This window comes from Prunus dulcis, chromosome 5, assembly GCF_902201215.1.
Source record: "Prunus dulcis chromosome 5, ALMONDv2, whole genome shotgun sequence".
Lineage (NCBI taxonomy): Eukaryota > Viridiplantae > Streptophyta > Magnoliopsida > Rosales > Rosaceae > Prunus > Prunus dulcis.
Window position 1 is genome coordinate 388,419 of NC_047654.1, and position 19,317 is coordinate 407,735.

The window sequence follows — 19,317 nt, forward strand, 5'->3', positions numbered from 1 at the left end:
TTGCTCAATGAAATACCTCAGTGAAGAAGGCATAGCAACACCTTCCTTGTGAAGAGTTTTCTGAGTTGCAGAGGAGGCACTGTGTGCCTGGCAAAGAAGACGATGTTTGGCTTGTCTCGGTGCCCTTATAAACGAAACACACCTTTTTGTGATTAGCCACCTTTAGTGAAACAGTGTGTTTAGTGTTCAACACTTGGCTGCCTCTTTTTATTGTCGATGAGTTTAATGGGCTAGTTTTGGTTTTATCGGTTTTATGAGGTTGGGCTTTATGATAATGGGTGAATTATTTAAAAACTTTATCGTATGGGCCAATATAATATAATAGAAGATTATCTAACAAACAAAAAAACTATTTTAACAGTCAATATAAATATATAGAAATTTATATATATTTAACTAATGTGTTAATTCGATAATACAATGATAATTGAGGAATTTAAGACTTCTAATCTAACTTTTGTATGGTAAAATTTTTAATTTTAATAATTTTAATTTGTATTGTATTGCATTGCATTTACTTGTGATTTTTATTTTTATTTTTTATATTTTTTTAAAGCTTTTATTTATGTATGAGGATGCATTTGAGGTAAGACTCATTACATTCCCGTGAATAGATGTATCTTTTTGTGTTTATTAATTAATTTACTCGTAATCTCGAGTTTAATATGTAAGTTTTGCCCAGTCAACTTTCAAATCTTGGATCCGCCACTGAGAGGCGGACCCAGGAATTTTCCAGCAAATGTGCAATTTTCAAAAGCTAAGAGCTCAAAAAAAAAAAAAAAAAAAAGACAACTAAACATCCTTATAATTTAAACAATACTAATGTTATTCATAATAAATTCTTTCTCTTAAAGTACCGTTCCATAATTGTACAATTAAAACAAAATAAGGGTTTTATATCTATACGTATGACTAATTGACTATAATTTATCAATTAAATAAACAATCAATATCAAATTATCAATTAAATAAATAAATAAAAATTAATTATACCTCGAATAGCGTGTCAAGTAGCCTCTTCCTCCTTGAGTTTGGTACTGATCTTACTAATACAGAGAGAACTAAATAAGAAAAAATAAATAAATTTATTAAAAAAAGAATAAACAAAATTGGCGTTTGCTCAAGAAAAAAAAAATTTGCATTCGACTTACTTTGGATTGGCGTACTCAAGAAGAAGAAAAAAAGAGAGGTAGGATTCTTGTGATGCACACACACTTTGATGAAATTGGGTAATGTTAAATTGGTCCTTTATAAAGAGAATTCCAATCCCAATTAAATAAAGAATTCCCAAAACCCAATTGAATAAAGATAACTCCCACTTAAAACCCAATTAAGTAAGGAATAATACAAATTCGAAAGCCCAATAGAATGGTCCAGTAGCAGCAGCAGTTTCCTTTTAAAAAAAATTTTTAATGTAAAAAACGACGTCGTTTTGACCAGGTTAAAAAAAACAAAACAAAACAACAACGCCTTTTTTAAAAGCATGGTCCAAAACGACGTCGTTTTGGCCAGGGGATGTTAAAAAAAAAGCCTGCGCGCGCAGTAGATGCAGCGCCCAGCCCAGGTGGTTTGGGCATTTCGTCGAACACGTTGCATGCATCTCTTGTCTGAAGCAGAGGTGCAACTCCAGCTGCTCCAATGGACTTTTTCAGCGACCGGAGGTGCAGGTGCACCTTCTTGCGCCTACACAGGTCCGCCAACAACTTCAGTGTTTATAATATCTGTAGCTCATTGATTTTTCTCTCTCGGAGGATTTCTCTCTACTATATTTTTCTCTCCTCTCACTCTCCCTTTTTCTTCTCTTCTTTTCTTTCCTCTCTGCCTGGACTCTCATTTCTTCTCAGATGGTGTGTCGTCTTACAATGAAGGAAGTCAGTCTATTAATAGGCAAAGCCTCTTGACTTCCCGTGGATGTGCATCATTTCTTTCAATATGTGAATTCCACTTCTACAACACTTTCATTATCACATTACCCTTTCGGACAACAAATCTACATTATTTCTAAACGCGTGGGCTCCATTCTAGACTTTATTACAACAAGTAGTTTTTATGTCCATTTAAACTCGAAAGTAGGGGCCCATACACCACATCATAAATAAAAATCATCATAAATTGAAAGAGACGCTCATTGACTCTGTTCAAAGCTACAAGGAGTCTGGACTCGTAAATTGAGAAGACAGCATAGCGTGCTTTACCTAAATACAGGCTCTGTTCACAGACATTGCCTTCGACCAGACTTCAGTGTTTAATTCCGTGAGCATTTAATACTTGTCTAAATTCCACCCCATTTGGATACAATATACTAGACACATAGACGAACAAATTTCATGAAGAAAGTTCTTCATGTGAGTGCTGGAAGTTCTCATTGGCCTGGCCTTAATGCTGCTACTGTTGTTGTCATCTGGTGTTTGCTTCTCTGAGGATTCAATACTTATCCAAAAATCGCCAATGTTGGATATGTTATAGGAACCATCTAGATAAACAACTTTCATGAAGCAAGCCAATTCATTTGAGTTCTGTGAATTTCTCATTTTGGCTCATCAGGCTGTACTGTAGCTCAATCGCGCTGGAAAATATGCTTCAGTATTTTATGTCCTGAAGACTCAATGCTTATCGAAATTCTCCCAATTTTGGATATGTCGTAGTAGACATCCAAATGAACAAGTTTCATGAAGGGGACGCTAGCATTAAATGAGATTTTCTTGCCCAAACAAGGAGGACTTGCCACTGCTAATGTAAACATTTGCTGCCGCTGTCATGAATACTTTGCTTGAACATTGAAGTTGTCCATTTGGGCATTTTGGAAAAGATGACTTAGTCATGAAAAAACAAAATTTAGCCATATATTGGCCATATTGTATGAGCCATAATTCTTCATTCATTCTAGACCAAATTTCCAATTTTGGTTCAAACAGAACCTTTCACAGTCCTTGTATTCCATTGAAACTGCACTTATACAAGGTTTCTCAGATAGGCTTTAGTCATGCTCCTAGTCTATACAAGCCTTCTATGATTAGAAGACCACATAAAGTGATTTAAGACAAGGTAATGTCCTATTCTGAACCCATCTTACAAAGAGGAAAGTTTGGCTTGTTGCAATTAGCTAGGTAGCTAATGATAGTTATTATCAATACTTCATCTTTTATGTTATCTTTTCTGATAGTTACTATTGACTTGTTCGAGTTGGCATAATCCATTGAGAGATTTGCCTATGGAATGGGTGTTAATTACCAATTAGATTAGGTGTTTATTGTTTGGATTGGCTTGAAAAGGGTCTTCGTCTAGCCCTTCCCTCTAGGCCATCACATACGGGTCTCGATCATGTCTAATTTGGTGCAAGTTTGATTCAGTCTCCAAACCAATGAAATAAATTAATGGCCCAGGCCTTTACAAGAATTAAATTAAGGGTTCTTAATTAGTAAATATTGAATGGTGATACGGCACAATCCTTTGGACACTTTCAATCAGAATCTTTGGTTCATGTTAATGCTAACAATGAATGACAAATAAAGCTAAATTAGCTTAGCTACAACCGAAGACCAAGTCCTTGGTTTTGTGGATTAATTAAGAAAAGGGGTAAGTAAGGACAATACAATTCTCTCAGACATAACAAAAAATTTAAAATAGTGAGAATGATTGTGTGAATGCCTTGGCATGAGCCTCCTCTTCGGCAAAGGGAATTCAATTTACTGATACAGGAAGAGTAGTAGTACCAATACTACGTAGGACTAATAGTTACTTTGTTGTCTCTTCTGATCCACTCATCCTTGCCGTCGCTATATCATTATTTATCTTATTGTTTATGGTGGGTTTATTCAATAAATTGTTTATTTATTTGGAGGTTCACGAGTTAAATTTGGAGATGCTATCTATGTAGTTCTAGAATCAGAACATTAAGTTAACGGGGTCTAGTTTAGGAGAAAATGGTCTTGACTTATAAACTAGAGATCTCATATTTGAATTCTCACGTCATAGTTGTGTATGTGTGTGAAATCTCACTCTCTGTAATTTAAACTATCGCTTCACTTCTACTCAAAAAAGAATCAGGACATTAAACACACAACAACATGGTCTATATGTTTTACGATTAATTGCATTTGTGGATAATCAATTTTATGTCTTGTTGATTGGGCCGTTGCTGCATGTTGACTCTTTAAAATTTGGTATTTAGAGCATCTCCAATGCAAAGACGTAAACATGAGGATGTAAATGGCACTTTTACATCTCTAGTGGTATCTTGATTGGAATATTTCAAGATGCAAAACCATTTTGCTCGGTAAGAAAATGTAAAATCTTAGGCCCCACGTTCAATTTTTTATTAGTTGTGACCAACAAATGAAAATGTAAAAAATAATGTAGATCTATGAATTTTTTTATACTTTCCAACGAGATGTAAATTACATCCTTAATATCCCGACTCATTGGAGCTCTAAATTTGTTTTTCATATGTAAAATGTCTATTGGAGATGCTCTTATATAGAGAGGCTGATAAAGAATAATATTATGTCACTTTCGAATCCTTTCAGCTACGTGTCTACCTATCCCTCTTGTCTTGACTCTCAAGCACTAAGTAGGCAAGCTACCCTGGTCTGCCTTCACGGTGAGGCAGACCACCCTTGATCTGAGCAGTTGGTCACTTTACTTCTCCTAAGCCAACCATACGGGTTTTGAAAGTTAAAATCGTGCCCAAGGCCATCTCCTCTTTCATTGCCGCCATTCTTAGAAGCCCATCTTTCCCAAACCCATGAGCGAAAAAATCTTGATCCTGTTATAAACTTGGAGGAAATTGAAGAGAGAGAATTTTAGGAGCAGAGAATTGTCATTGAAGTTTTCTTCTCTTCTTCTCAGATCCTCATCTTTCTTTGCATAAGAGAGAAGCCTTTTATAGGCAAAGGGTGAGTAACACCCGTGAATCTACAATACACACCCGTGAATCTACAATACAATCATGCACCAAAGTCTACAAACAAATAGTAAGTGGGCTCCACTACTTTATACTTTACAACACTCCCCCTTGGAGACCACATGTCCTTAGATCGATTGCCTCATTAAAACCTTGCCAGGAAAAATCCAGTGGGATAAAAACCTGGTCAAATGAAAAAAGAGTACATAACCATGCGTAACATAAAATTCTGTGTATATTGACATGCGTGCGACACTGCCTCGTTAAAACCTTGCCAGGAAAAATCCAGTGGGATAAAAATCTGGACGAAGGAAAAAGAGTACAGTGTGGAAAGGTCTTTATTGATGGCACGCTCCCCCTGATGCTTGATAGAATATCTTGAAGCCATACTGTTGATCCTCTGTCTGAATATCATAGTTGACACTGCTTCTGTGAGTCAATCTTGAGCGACACTGCCTCGTTAAAACCTTACCAGGAAAAACCCAGTGGGATAAAAACCTAGATGAAGGAAAAAGAGTACAGTGTATGAAGGTCTTTATTAAAACCACGCTCCCTTAGATGAATATCTCCCCCTGAAAATTTCATGACTAGCTTTTTCCAGTAAGCGACCATAGAAACTTTCATAGTATCATCCCAAAGTGGTGGTGATGGAGCTGATCCCTATCTGGAAAATATGATGTCCGGTCCAATATACTTCCGGAAAATCATTAAAGTGTCCAACGGATAATCCTCATAAAAATACTTCAATACTTTCTTAGTATAAGTAAGAATCTCGTTGGCATAATGCTCGATCTTTATGTCGAGACAAATATTTCTGGAACTCTGGAGAAACTTTAATGTGTTTGCAAACATATTAATGTACTCACTGAGGCAATTTAGGCATATTAGTATTGAGTACGGATTTTATGCTTCACGCATATGTCATTCAGGGACTTGCTTCATGCAATTTCAATCCTTTCAAGGATTTTGTTTAAAGGGATTAAACTTTATGACACATTATATAGCTTTAACCCAGCTATTTATACATCTTTAGGGAATCACTTCAGGTGATATGCTCTGTGCATTTAATAACCCTTAAAGATAACATGTTGGTCTCCGTAAATGTGCAATAAGGGGGGGCACAATTGAATTTGTAGATATGGAGAAAACCTAACATTCCTTGTTTCTGCCAGAAACATTGTGTCATACAAAGTAGGTATATTCCCTTTTATTCCGAACACCCAAGTATAACTTTCAGTATTAACAAATTTTGGGGTTCGTACTGTGGGTTTGTTTTTTCACGTTCATTCTCATCTATAATGGAATTGCCTCATTCCATTTTGGCCAATGATATTGTCGACATTTAATAATTGAACGTGGTTCCAATCAACACAGCCCATTGATGATTTGAGTAGCTACTCTAAAATCAAAATTTGTCATTCATCAATTCATGATCCCACCATTCTCATGTGCATGCGCATGCATCAATTATAAGCATTTCTTTGCCTTTTGGGTACCCAAGCCACTACAGGGGGCTTTTATTATGTGAGAATGTGGATTATAACCTCCAATGGAGCGTTATGTTATAGTAGGGCGTGGATAATCTCCATTTAGGGAGTTGGAACATTTAGAACCATATATATGGCATGCTGCAGGCATGCCACAGATTAATATATACATGTCAATTAATTTCTGGGACTTTAACCCATACAATTTGCAACGCATTAGGCGTGCACAATATCAATATTGACATGTCAAAGGATTGTCCTTTCGGGACTTCAATCCACATCATTTGCTACGCAACAGGCGTGCATCATATTTATCACTGCTATACCCATATTCTGTTCTTATGGGACTTTAATCTGTGCAGTGGATTATCAATGTATCCAACTTGCAATTTGTAAAATTTGCATTAATAATTCATGGATACATACAAGCCATTTTTTTGGAACAGACTTATCTCCCCATTTGGTTACCTTTCAAGATAAAATATCAAATAAGTATATAAGCATAAAATAACACAAGTATTGCTTACATCCTTAGGTGGGAGAAACTTTTCTCAAGTATCATTCAAGCTTGTATCGGCCCAGTAAATGTAGTGCTTGATGATCTAGTTATATCCTGCAAAGCAAAATCACAATTCTTTTCTCTGTCAATAACTCTCAGAGTTAGGATCACTTCATGGATTCTTTCTTCAGATGTTCATTCTAAAGAAATAAAATCCCTTATGAACATAGAGTTATAAAAAGAAAGAAAAGATACAAAAATTGTGATATTGATTGCAAGGTAAGGTAAGCAATCAAGGAAGGAAGCTGGTGGGAGCAGACAAGCAGCTCATCAATCAAGGAAGGAAGCCGGTGGGAGCAGAAAACAAGCTCTCAATTCTCCTAGTCTAGAAGGACCTCATGAGATTAGAGCACAAGGCCGCCTTCACAATTCCCTGATCTTGCAGAAACATGATCAGGGATAGTCTTGCTTCCTGAATGGATGATTAGAGATAGTCTTGCTTCTCAGGCATATTAAGTGCTTAATGATAAGAAAAACAAGTAGATATAGCATCATTTGGTATGGGAAAACTGGATGTCTTCTGCAAAGAAAATTTTGTTAGTAACACATTTATACATAAATACAATGAATAGGTAGAACCGGTGAATTTCAAATTAACCATAGGAAAAATTGCGAGATTCTCGGGATACTTTTGAAAAAGTAGCTCAGTGAAATCCGTAAAGCAAGATCGGCTTTGAAAATAATACTTGAAAACGCCGAAAGTGCCGACAGGCATTATCAGAGGCCATGTGAAGTTTTGGACTCTTGCGAAAGAAAAAGATAATGTGGGGATTCGAGAAGATATTGGAATCCTGAAAAGTTGCCACATTTTCGTCTATAGATATTGCCTTCGCAAAACTTAATTGAGCAACTGAGTTTCAACTCAACTTCCTTCAGAGGCTTCCAGAACATAATGTAATTTTATAGATTTTACAGGGCCTGCACCTTCATTGCAGGTGGAAAAATCTATCTGTTGTATGCTCATTTGCTGTTATAATAATTGCGCACGTTCTTAAACTTGCACCTGTGGTTTTTACGTCTTTTCAAAATGACGGTATGGAACCTTGTGCCTTATAGGTTCAAATAACCACATCAAATCTCTCACATTTCCATGCATGTGAGCCCAGAACTTTTGGTCTGGGTTAAACCCAAACTCATAATTTATTCGCCATTTTCAAATGGACATGAAATATGAATTGAGTAAAAGCCACGATAATATCTCAATATAGTAGTGAAGAACATTAACCACTATATACCCACAACTTCAAGTTTTTAGGATCTCTCATATATTTGGATCCATGGGCTTCCGGCCCAGATATAACAAAATATGTGGGGAGCCTCAATTCATCATTTGAAGTTTATACTGATATTATCCATTTCACGGTGTATTCTTAACAACCAGAATTCACAAAATATATTTCTTCCTTGAGGTGTCGATTATAACAAAATCGAACTTCATTAAATTCATTATTCTCTCATGCCAAAGAAATATGTGGTGTACCACAATTTGCAATAATACCTCAAGGATTGTCCATTTAACAGTTGGAACTTTAGGTTCTCAACACTTGTCAGATTTTGAACTTCAGGCCAAAATCACATATTCTCATGATATGGATATTCAATCCCCTTAGATTTTGAACTTCGGGCCAAAATCACATATTCTTCATGGTATGAACATTTGTACAATTTTCTATACATATTTCGGGACTTCAGGCTCTTACATAATTGTCCATATTTTGAGGAACTTCTGGCATCTTATTTAATTGTTCATCCATGAGTTTAAGGAACTGCAGGTTCCCTTTTGTATATAGTGACGGTTTACCCAAAATGGTTAATATTTATGCATACGTCACTATTCATATATCCGGTACTATTCATCAAGTCATGAATACGTATCTATTCATGTGTACAGTTCATGTGTACAGTACATTTGCCAGTACAGTTATCATCCATGTGTACGGCACTTTTAACCAATACGGTACTGTTACATCATTAAGGAACCCCAGGTCCTTATTCACATGTCAGGGATCAAGGACCCTTAAGTCCGATCACATGTTTACAAATATAGTACCAGAGAGACTGCCAGCTCTCATATTAATATCATCATCAAGGATCTTCAAGTCCTGATGTAATTGTATGATGAGGATCAAGGAACTTCTGGTCCTGATCTGCATACTGTAAAAACTCATCATACAGCACAATTAATCCATAAAATAAATTTATTGGTAAATAAATTACTTGTATGGACGTTAATCCCGCAACATACTGTAAATGTGCGGTAAAGTAAACGTGCTTGTATGGGCACTAATTCTGCTTCATACATTTAAATAACAGTAAAGGCGTGGACGATAAACCCGCACCACCCTTTAAAGTAAATTTACGATAAAGTAAATATGCTTATATGGGCACTAATTCTGCTCCATACATTTAAATAAAAGTAAAGGCGTGGACGATAAACCCGCACCACCCTTTAAAGTAAATATTGTTGTATGGGTAATAAACCTACACCATACAGTAAATAATGTATAGTGAAGTAATTTCTTAAAGTATGAGGATCAATTCCACATCATACTTTAAGTAAAAGTAAATTTACAATAAAGTAAAGACAATTATTTGTGGGTTCATATCAACACCACAATCAAATAATTAAATCATTTTATAAAGTAGAAGTCATATTTACCCCGACCGAAGTGCACGTTAAGATTCCAAAACCAAGAGACCACCAAGAGACCGAGTTGGTAGCTGTCAATCACATGCCAATTCCACCTTAATGCATTAAATAATGCCAATAAAAGCCATTGCAATGTCCACAGTTGCCGACAAGCATATCTTATGAATATTTCATCAATGCAGTCAACAACAAGGTGGCTGCCACCAATTAAGCCATCCATAAAGCTGATTGATATTGTCAATCACAACAGCAGATAGAGAAGAAATATAGCTGCCAATCAACACCATTTATGTTATATCAGTGCTTCCAGCAGCCAGTCAATGGCCAAGGCAAAGCTCATTATCAGCTCAAAGGAAAGATAGGTGGGGGTGGGCCGCATCCTGCAGGATTGTCTCTCCTCTACCTCTTGTTTCCTTGAACAGAAGGCAGAAGGCAGAGGGGTCCAGTTCGCTGCATGCACCTCCTCCTCAACCATGTGTCTGGGGAGGGCTACTGGGTACCAGTGTCGTTGATTTCGAAAGAACAACCATGGCAGACCAAAGCGAGCAACTTGAGGAGGGAGACCTCTTACTTGCGGAGACCGGGCCATGTCTCGTTGTTTCGTATGTCGTGAATTTGAATGGGCGTGAAGGTGAGTGTAGACAACAACAAAGGGGGTACTTTGTAGGATCCAATTTCACTGTGAGCGGCGGCAGTGTAGTCGCTGCCTTGTCAGCAGCAGCAGCAGCAGCCATGAACGACTTGTTCTCGGGCTCGTTTTCGCGGTTCCGGAACGAGCAGAACATGAACGACGATCACGTGATCGAGATGTCATCGGCCGGGTCGAGCACCGACGGCGTCAACCACGACAAGTTCTTCGGCGACGTGGAGTCCGTGAAGGACGAGCTCAAGGAGCTGGAGCGCCTCCACCAGAACCTCCAGTCCTCTCACGAGCACAGCAAGACGCTCCACAACGCCAAGGCTGTCAAGGACCTCCGATCTCGCATGGACGCCGACGTCACCCTCGCCCTCAAGAAGGCCAAGGTCCTCAAGGTCCGCCTCGAGGCTCTCGACCGCTCCAACGTCGCCAACCAGAGCCTGCCCGGCTGCGGACCCAGTTCGTCCTCCGATCGGACCCGGATCTCCGTCGTCAACGGCCTCCGCATCAAGCCCTTGAGTCTGCCATGCACTCTGCTCTGTTAAGGAGTTGGTAGATGTAGATGTAGTAGTGGAGACCTTGAAGTTTCTGTAAGAGGCAGTGAAAGGAGCTTGTGTCCAGTCAGTCTTCACAAGTCCACCTCTTGTTGCCCAGTCATCAGCATTCCAGAGGCTTGAGTAAATCCTCATGGGTTGGTTTTTGGGAAATGGAACTCCAATTGTTTCCAAGTTGGTGAACACTCTGATTGGAATGTTGTCTACTAAGAATATAATCCTCTGGCTGTTCCAGACAATTGAATAGGTGTGGAAGGCCTTTGTGGGTTTGCAGAAATCAAGGATGTGATTGCTGTGTGCAAATGGGTTTTGTGATTTTAGCCTCCCTTCACAATGAAGATCAGCAACAACCTCGTCGGGCTTCTTTGAGGATGGGAGTTTGCAGAGGTTCATCATCAGGGAATTCAGCTGATATATTTGAGAGCGAATTCGTGCTGATAACGTGTTATAAACTTTGGAGGAAATTGAAGAGAGAGAATTTTAGGAGCAGAGAATTGTCATTGAAGTTTTCTTCTCTTCTTCTCGGATCCTCATCTTTCTTTGCATAAGAGAGAAGCCTTTTATAGGCAAAGGGTGAGTAACACCCGTGAATCTACAATACACACCCGTGAATCTACAATACAATCATGCACCAAAGTCTACAAACAAATAGTAAATGGGCTCCACTACTTTATACTTTACAACAGATCCAAGTATATTGCAAATTTATATTATTTGTATTCTTGCGTGAGTATGTATGATGTTAATTTGGGAGCATGGTTTGGCTCTTTAAAACTAAGGAGGAGGTCCTCCTCACAATAAATTGAATTTTGACACTTGTCAAGTTTCAAAAGAAAAAAAGCTTAAATGTAAAAATAAGAGTACTGCTAAACAAACCCTAAAATTATCTTAGTACACCTTACTACTAAACTATTTATTGAATTACTAATTTAGCCTAATATAAAATGACCAAAAAGGATTATATTGAATTGTGAAAAATATAATTTTAATAAGTACACCCTCTTCACATACTCAACCATAATCAAACATAAAGAAGTTTTTGCATTACTTGGTGCCAGTAAAAGGATTTTTCAACCTGAGCATCATGGGAGTTATCTTCTTTCAAATACCACCTAATGAGCTATATAGATTTTCTCATCGAATTTAGTCATTCAAGATGAGTGGTGCTTAACAATGATGGCCTTCTATGTCCACCTCAAGAACTGTAACTGTATTTTGGTTTGAGCCAAGAATTGATTTCAAAGGTTTAAAAGGAATTTAAGCCAAGAATTTTTATAGACCATTTTGACATTTAAGCCATTTATATGTCAAAATAAATTTTTATATGTCGTATACAAAGGTGACGAAAGATATGGTGTCCATAAAAAAAGATGTGATTTCATAAAATAACTAAATTGGGATGGAAGGAATCACATTGATTAACAAATACAAACACAAGAATTAAAATTGACCAAATTAATAATACAGGACTCAATTGACCGATGAAGTAAAACACATAGACCATTTTAACATTTAAGCCAAGATTTTTTTTTTAAAAGGAATTCAAAAGCAAACAAAATTAAAGGAATTAGACAATTGTGAAAACTCCATTGGTCTAAATTTGTATGGTGTAGACTCTTGCATGAATATTTACAAATGTAAAACCAGTGTGCGGAGTAAAAGAGGGAAAAAAGCAATTCAGAAGGAAAAAACAGCATTAAGTAATTATATATGGATAGATAGATAGAATGAAGGGAAACAAGAAGACATAGCAGCTAATAGATGGCGGGTGAGAAAGAAAAAGTATGCGTGACTGGGGCTGGAGGATTTGCAGCCTCTTGGGTCGTCAACCTTCTTCTCTCAAAGGACTATTTTGTTCATGGAACAATCAGACAGCCAGGTCACTGAGCTCATCACTCTCTCTCTTCTCTTCTCTTCTCTTATCTCTTCTCTTACTTGGTTTTATTTTATTTTTCCTCAGTCATTTTAATTAATTAATTGTTATGATTGGAAAAATATCAGCATATATGATATAAAATTATTGTGGGTTTAGCGTAGATTTTATAGGTAAATTAAATTGCATGCCTTCTCAAAAAATAAATGAAAACTAAATGTATTGATGTGTAGGGGCGAGCAAGTATGCTCACTTGAACAAGCTTGAGAAAGCATCAGAGAACTTGAAACTTTTCAAGGCAGATTTGTTGGACTACGATTCTCTGCGTTCGGCTGTTGAAGGATGCAGTGGAGTATTCCATGTTGCCAGTCCTGCTGTTCTTAGTGTTACAGATCCTGATCAGGCAAGTCCCTTGTTATATTTATTTAGACCTCAAATTATGTAAGTTATGCTGTTTTTATTAATGATTATAGTTCAAGCTGTCCTGCTTCGGCAGGGTGCTTCAGATCAGCGGAGAGAATAATTCAAAATTTGTTCTTCGGCAGGAGCTTCTTGAACCAGCTGTTAAGGGAACGCTTAATGTACTTAAGGCTTGCGTCGAAGCCAAAGTGAAGAGAGTTGTTGTTGTGTCCTCCATAGCTGCTATTGTTATGAACCCTGACTGGCCTAAGGGTCAAGTCAAGGACGAGACCTGTTGGTCTGTTCCTGAATATATTAAAACGACCAAGGTAATTGTCCATTTTGACTTATATTTGGTGGAAGAAGGACCTTACTTTTATGCTGAAGCCAGACCATTAATTTTGTGTTCCAGAAATGGTACTATCTTTCAAAAACAGAAGCTGAAAGCCAGGCTTTGGAGTTTGGAAAAAGAAATGAACTTGAGGTTGTAACTGTTTGTCCTTCTGTCGTTTTGGGGCCAATTTTGCAATCCACGTTGAATTTAAGTAGCTCTCTGCTAGTTGCGACTGTAAAAGGTATCTATATCTACTTAGCTATAGCATATGATAGTTGTTTCAAATCAATTTATATGCATATATAAATTGAGATTACAATTCTGAGAGTCTGTGTAGGTGGGCTTGAGTCATTCGAATACAATTACTGGACGCTCGTGGATGTTCGTGATTTAGCAGAATCACTGCTTCTTGTATACAACAAGTCTGAGGCCGGAGAGAGATACATATGCACATCGCACGAGATCGGTGTAGAGGAAGTGGTGGAGAAGTACTTGAGGCCTTCATATCCTAACTACAACTATCCCAACAAGTAAGTTTTTCTTACCCTCCAATAATTAGTTTAGTTGGTCTCTCTTTTTCTTCATCTTTCAGTTTGTGCGCCTTAACCATCCATGTTGATGTTTACTGAGATGCCTTGCCCTTGTATTGGTATTGGCAGCCTTACCCACACAGAGGAAGAAAAAGAGCACTTAAGTTCGGAAAAATTGCAGAGGTTGGGTTGGACTTTCCGGCCTGTGGATGAAACTCTTATTGATTCCATTGAAAGCTACCGGAAGGCTGGAATTGTGGACTAGAAAAAGTTTACATGTTTATTGTATCTTCCCTATCATCATATGCACAATGAAGATAATAATTTCGCTTAATAAGTATGATCGCCATCAGCATTCTTAGCAAGCTCTGCTCTCATTTATATCATGAAATTATATTTAAAATTTATTTGATCTTATTCCTTGTGAAATCGTTTGGTTCCATTTCATCTTTTTTTTTTTTTGTTTAATTAGAGTTACTTGTTGAGAAAACCCTAAAGAAAAATTGACAGGACCCGACCCAATTTACACTTTGGAATTCGAGCCAAGTCCTGTGCGTGTCCGACACCTGGCGAAGGTCGGGCACAAAAGACCTTTTTACCCTTCTTACTTCAATTTCTCTTGAAAATTTCCTTAGACTTCTGCCGAAAATTCGGCAGAGTCTCCCCTGTATTTTTGACTAATCCCAAAAATTTTCACCTGTCAAACAATTTCAAATATTTCCTCCCAACTGCCAGAATGTTTCCAGTAATCAATTTCAACTCTAATCACTAAATTTTCAACTAGATATCAGAGCGTTTTCTAGGTCCTTCAGGGTTGTGAGGATTTCTTACAACATTATACCTGGCTTTGAGGCACGGAAGCTATGAATGGCCCGGTGGTGGATTCCGCATACTTCTACGGCCTGGGGGCAAAAAACAGGTTGAAAATGTGAGTGGACAAAAATAATGTTCTTCAAAACAATTTTCATAAACATAATATCCCCCATGGAAAAAAATAGTTAAATAAAACTGAATACGTTCTCTTTTGCATCAAGCATATTCAACTCAAGGCATTCTATATCAGTCATATTCAAGCTCGAAAGTTTCATACAAAACTACTGAAATCAAAGCTTGCATAAAAATGCTGAAATCAAACGTGTATAAAAACTCTGTACTCAAACCTTGCATAACTGAACAAATATAAAGGTATCTATGCCTGAAAAATAAAAAAAAGCTGATATAAAATAACTGAAAATCATCATTAAATAAAAGAAACTCAAAATTCTTCGAAAATACCACCAATTTGTACCCCTGTCATATCCGTCAATTCCCTGGCAGGTCTCGGACGTCACACAGGCTACCCGAGCCGCAAACTGGCGAAATCAGGGGACTATGATCGGCCTGTCCCGTCGGCAGATTCCTCGATGACACCAAGTAAGCTCGAGTCGCTCTGGCAGGATGCAGGGGACCGTAGTCAGCCTGATCCGCAATCCTGGCAGGTCTCGGGGACACAGAGTCGGCCGAGCCGCAATCCTGGCAGGTCTCGGGACACCAAGTCTGCCGAGCCGCAAATCCTGGCACTCACGGTCCGAGCGTCCCCGAAACTCGTGAGGCAAAGTCAAGTGCACTGACTGAACTATAATCAGACTGGATGTCCGTAGACATCGGTCCGACTCTGGGTAATCACCATAAAAAAAACGGGTACGAGGTGGTTTTAAAATAAATTCCTTTAAAAAGAAATATCTGAATAATAACTGTAAAACTCAAGTCGTGCTGCGGTCTCAACTGATTCGAAACTCAAACTCTGTTTCTATAACTGGTAAATAAGCAGCACCGACTTATAGAACTATTACTGTAATAATCGTGTTCGGAACCATAATAAAACGTACTCAAGATCAAATAAGGAAATTTATTCGAATAAACTCATTTATAAAAACTCTTTTATATAAAATCAAAATAAAATCACTTATAAAATCTTATTTATGGAAATCCTCTATATAACTCATTTATAAAATAATTTACGAAAGAAAGTCCACTCACAGATGGTCCGAGCTAAATCGACCCTTTGAAGGTTTCTCCTGCTGGTCGGCTGGACCTCTGATGCCTGATTACCCATGAATAATAAATCAGTAAACCGCTGAATAAAAGAATTAAATTAAACACCCTGCCCCCGGCTCCTAGAAGTACGTGCCTTTCAATTCAAATTACTCCTATGCCCACATTAGCCTTTTTCAAATGCTTGGAACAGTTTTAAAGGGTCCGACGCTCAACTAAGCGATACACTGCCCGATCGGCCGACCCGGGACCCCGTGGGTCCACGATCTCCAATAACCAATCTGGGCTTCCCTGAAGGTTCCTTACAGAGAGGGAACCATGTTTTGCGAGTTTGGTCCAAATCGGACGGTCGGATTGGCCAAAATCGCATTATCGCTTAAAATCCAAACCCTAGCCCCAGGGTTCGCGATTCCGGAGTATCCGGGACTCCGATTTGCAATCCGTCGAATCCTACACGATCCTGACATCGTGTATACCGACATATCCAAAATTCAGCGCGATCCGACGATTTAACGACACTGCACCCACGGATCGCGCGATATGGAAAATCCGTTCGGGGCTCAAACGGACTCCGAATCGAGATCCGCGAAATCCCACACGCTCGTGACGACACGAGGGTCACAAATCTGCCCAGAATTACATTGGTACCCTCGCCCACGCGCTCCAGCACGCGCGGGCAGCTTTGGGTGCCCAAAGCGATTTCGGGTGGCCGAAAAATCTGGGAACCAAGACTCCAAACTCCTACCCTAGGTAAAACACCCCATTTGGAGTCACTTTTGTTCTTGGACCACCCCCAAAGAGTGACCAGAAATAGTAGTTTCGAAGGGCTGAAGTTTTGGCCAAATTTCAAGTCGAAAATCGAACCCCTTAGAGCTAAAATCGGTCGAAGCCCATATACCCATCAGCTAGAACACGAAAAATAGCTCAAAAACCATACCTTACTCGATCGATTTGGTGGAGAAACGAAGGAGAATTTTGAGCTGGAAGTTCGGGTGGCTTCGAAGGAACCTCCGCCGGAAAACATGGTTTTCCGGCCAGCTCAGGGCGGCCCTGTGGTGGAGGTTGGTCAGGTTGTGACGGCGACACGGAGCCGGACCCGATGGTACCCACGGCGGAGATCGGCTCGGCCTGTGGTGGCCGGGCCGTCGCCGAGAAGGCGAAGGGTCGCACGGCCCTGTTTCGCGCGAGAGAGAGAGAGAGAGAGGAAGAGAGAGAAAGTGACGGGGGAGAGAGAGAGAGAAAGGAGTATAAAAATCTGACTTTTTGGCCAAATTACCGTTTTGCCCTTCGCGATTTTTAGACCATATCTTCTTCGTTACGGCTCCGATTCGGGTCTACTCCGTGTCTACGAACTCATTTCGCCGCACTCTACGCAGTGGCGTAAGCGGAATTCCCAAATTCTTTCTCGATTAAAAAGTCAAATTTTCCCCCATTAAAATATGCAAGGGCAATTTGGTCTTTTTGCTAAAAGATATTTTCCTTACTTTTTAGATATTTTCTTTCTTTTTAGATATTTTGTTTTGGGTTCTTACAAAAATCCCTAGCCTTCGCCCCTTTTTGGGGTCGCCTACCACCCTTCCTACTCCGTATCCCTTGGATTTTTTGTTTTTTTGTTTTGTTTTGTGATGTAAAAGCAGTCATTGTGAAATATTGGCGTCACCATTAAATAGTTGTTGTCTTTTAGCCCACACATGCAAGAATTTGGCTCCAATTGTCATCCTTCAATTTAGATTTGGAGCTACGAGGCGGGGATGATGTCGAGTTGCGTCAAGTTGGGGTTCAGTCGGTTCAAGAACTATGGGTTTAGTCGGTATGGCGCTATAGCTCTCTTTAGGTTGCCCAAGAGGATGTGGAGCGGTGATCTTGTTTCTTAGTTTGTTTTAGTCTAATAATTCCCATGGACTTTTTAGGAGTTGGATTGGTTGGTTATGAAAGGACCCGACCCAAATTCCCACTTTGGAATCTATGTTGAACCCTGTGCATGTCCAACACCTGGCAGGTGTTGGGCACGAATGACCAGAATACCCTTTTTGCCCTAAACTCAAAAATGGCTTTAGGGTTTGACTTACACCGGAAACCAGCAGAGTATCCCTTGAAAAAGGCTCAAAACCCAGAAATCTACATGCATAGCAACATAATTATTTCCCAAACGTACAACAAACACAAGGTATAAACCACACACCAATTAGCAAAAGATGCAATGGGCTTCAAGCCCCCATTTACCAACATAAGAAAGTTAGCAATTTCAACTTGACAAAACTGAACATAACAAACAAATCATATGACGGTTGAGAGAATAATTAGGATTTGCAATTACTGCAAAGCAGAGATGCCAGCGGATCCCAAAAAAAATGGGACAACCGGGTTGAAAACCCACTTAGAAAATTGATGCAAGCTATCTCTTATCTATGGAAAGTGTGATGCAAACCAATCAGTGTTGGCACAAGGGGGCAATGATAGTGCTTTGGTGCCCCATACCTTCAATCAAGCATGATTGAAAATGAAGTGTGTGAAATATATCATCAAGGATGAGATCCCTTTTCGGGCGGTGGAGGGGACGAGGTTTAAGGATTTTATCCATGATCTTTAACCTAGATTCATGATCCATAATAGGAAGAAGGTTGCTAAGGGAGTGTGGGATTTATTTTTAGTCGAGAAGACTAAGATTATGAGTGTGATAAGTGATCAAAGAGTAAGTATCACAACCGATACTTGGATCTCTATCCAAAACATCAACTACATGGCAGTCACAGCCCATTACATGGATCATGAATGGAAGTTGTATAAGAGGATAATAAATTTCATTAAGATCACAAGTCGCAAGGGTGATGACATTGGGAAGCGTTTAGATGCTTGTTTGAATAGTTGGGGAGGGGGGATAAAGAAGGTGTTTGACATTACGATTGATAATGCTTGTGCAATGATAGGGCGGTGGACTATATGGCCAAGAGGTTTAAGTCATTAAACACTCTTATGCTTGACGACAAATATTTGCATATGAGGTGTGCTTGTCACATTCTTAATTTGGTTGTTAAGGATGGGTTAAAGGAGCTTTCCAGCTCAATTCAGGGGATTAGAAATTGTGTGAAGTACATACATTCTGCACCATCAAGGTTGGATAAGTTTAGGGATTTTTCCATTTTAGAGAGCCTGAATATGATGGCAAACATTCCTTTGGATGTGGCAAAAAGGTGGAATGCCACTTATAAAATGTTTGATGGTGCATTTAAGTATAGGATGGCGGACGAGAATGCTTGTAATACCCCGAAAAATTTAAGGTGGACTTTCTGATTAAGTGAAAAATAATATTATGGTGAAGAATAATTATAGGTATTTTTATCAAGTGATTTTGGATTG

The 19,317-nt window shown here is 38.8% G+C and overlaps 2 protein-coding genes across 2 annotated transcripts; one reads left to right on the forward strand and one right to left on the reverse strand.

The window, feature by feature from the left end:
- Positions 1-10,394: 10,394 nt before the first annotated feature.
- Positions 10,395-11,183, reverse strand: LOC117627490. Its single transcript, XM_034359606.1, has one exon. The coding sequence runs from the start codon at positions 11,181-11,183 to the stop codon at positions 10,410-10,412; it is 774 nt and encodes a 257-aa protein (XP_034215497.1). The 3' UTR covers positions 10,395-10,409.
- Positions 11,184-12,547: 1,364 nt separating this feature from the next.
- On the forward strand, positions 12,548-14,191 carry LOC117628490 (cinnamoyl-CoA reductase 2-like). The gene is made up of 6 exons (XM_034360961.1): positions 12,548-12,669; positions 12,897-13,066; positions 13,209-13,391; positions 13,475-13,637; positions 13,734-13,926; positions 14,056-14,191. Exons 1-6 carry the CDS (start codon positions 12,552-12,554, stop codon positions 14,189-14,191), a joined length of 963 nt encoding a protein of 320 aa, XP_034216852.1. The 5' UTR covers positions 12,548-12,551.
- Positions 14,192-19,317: the final 5,126 nt, after the last annotated feature.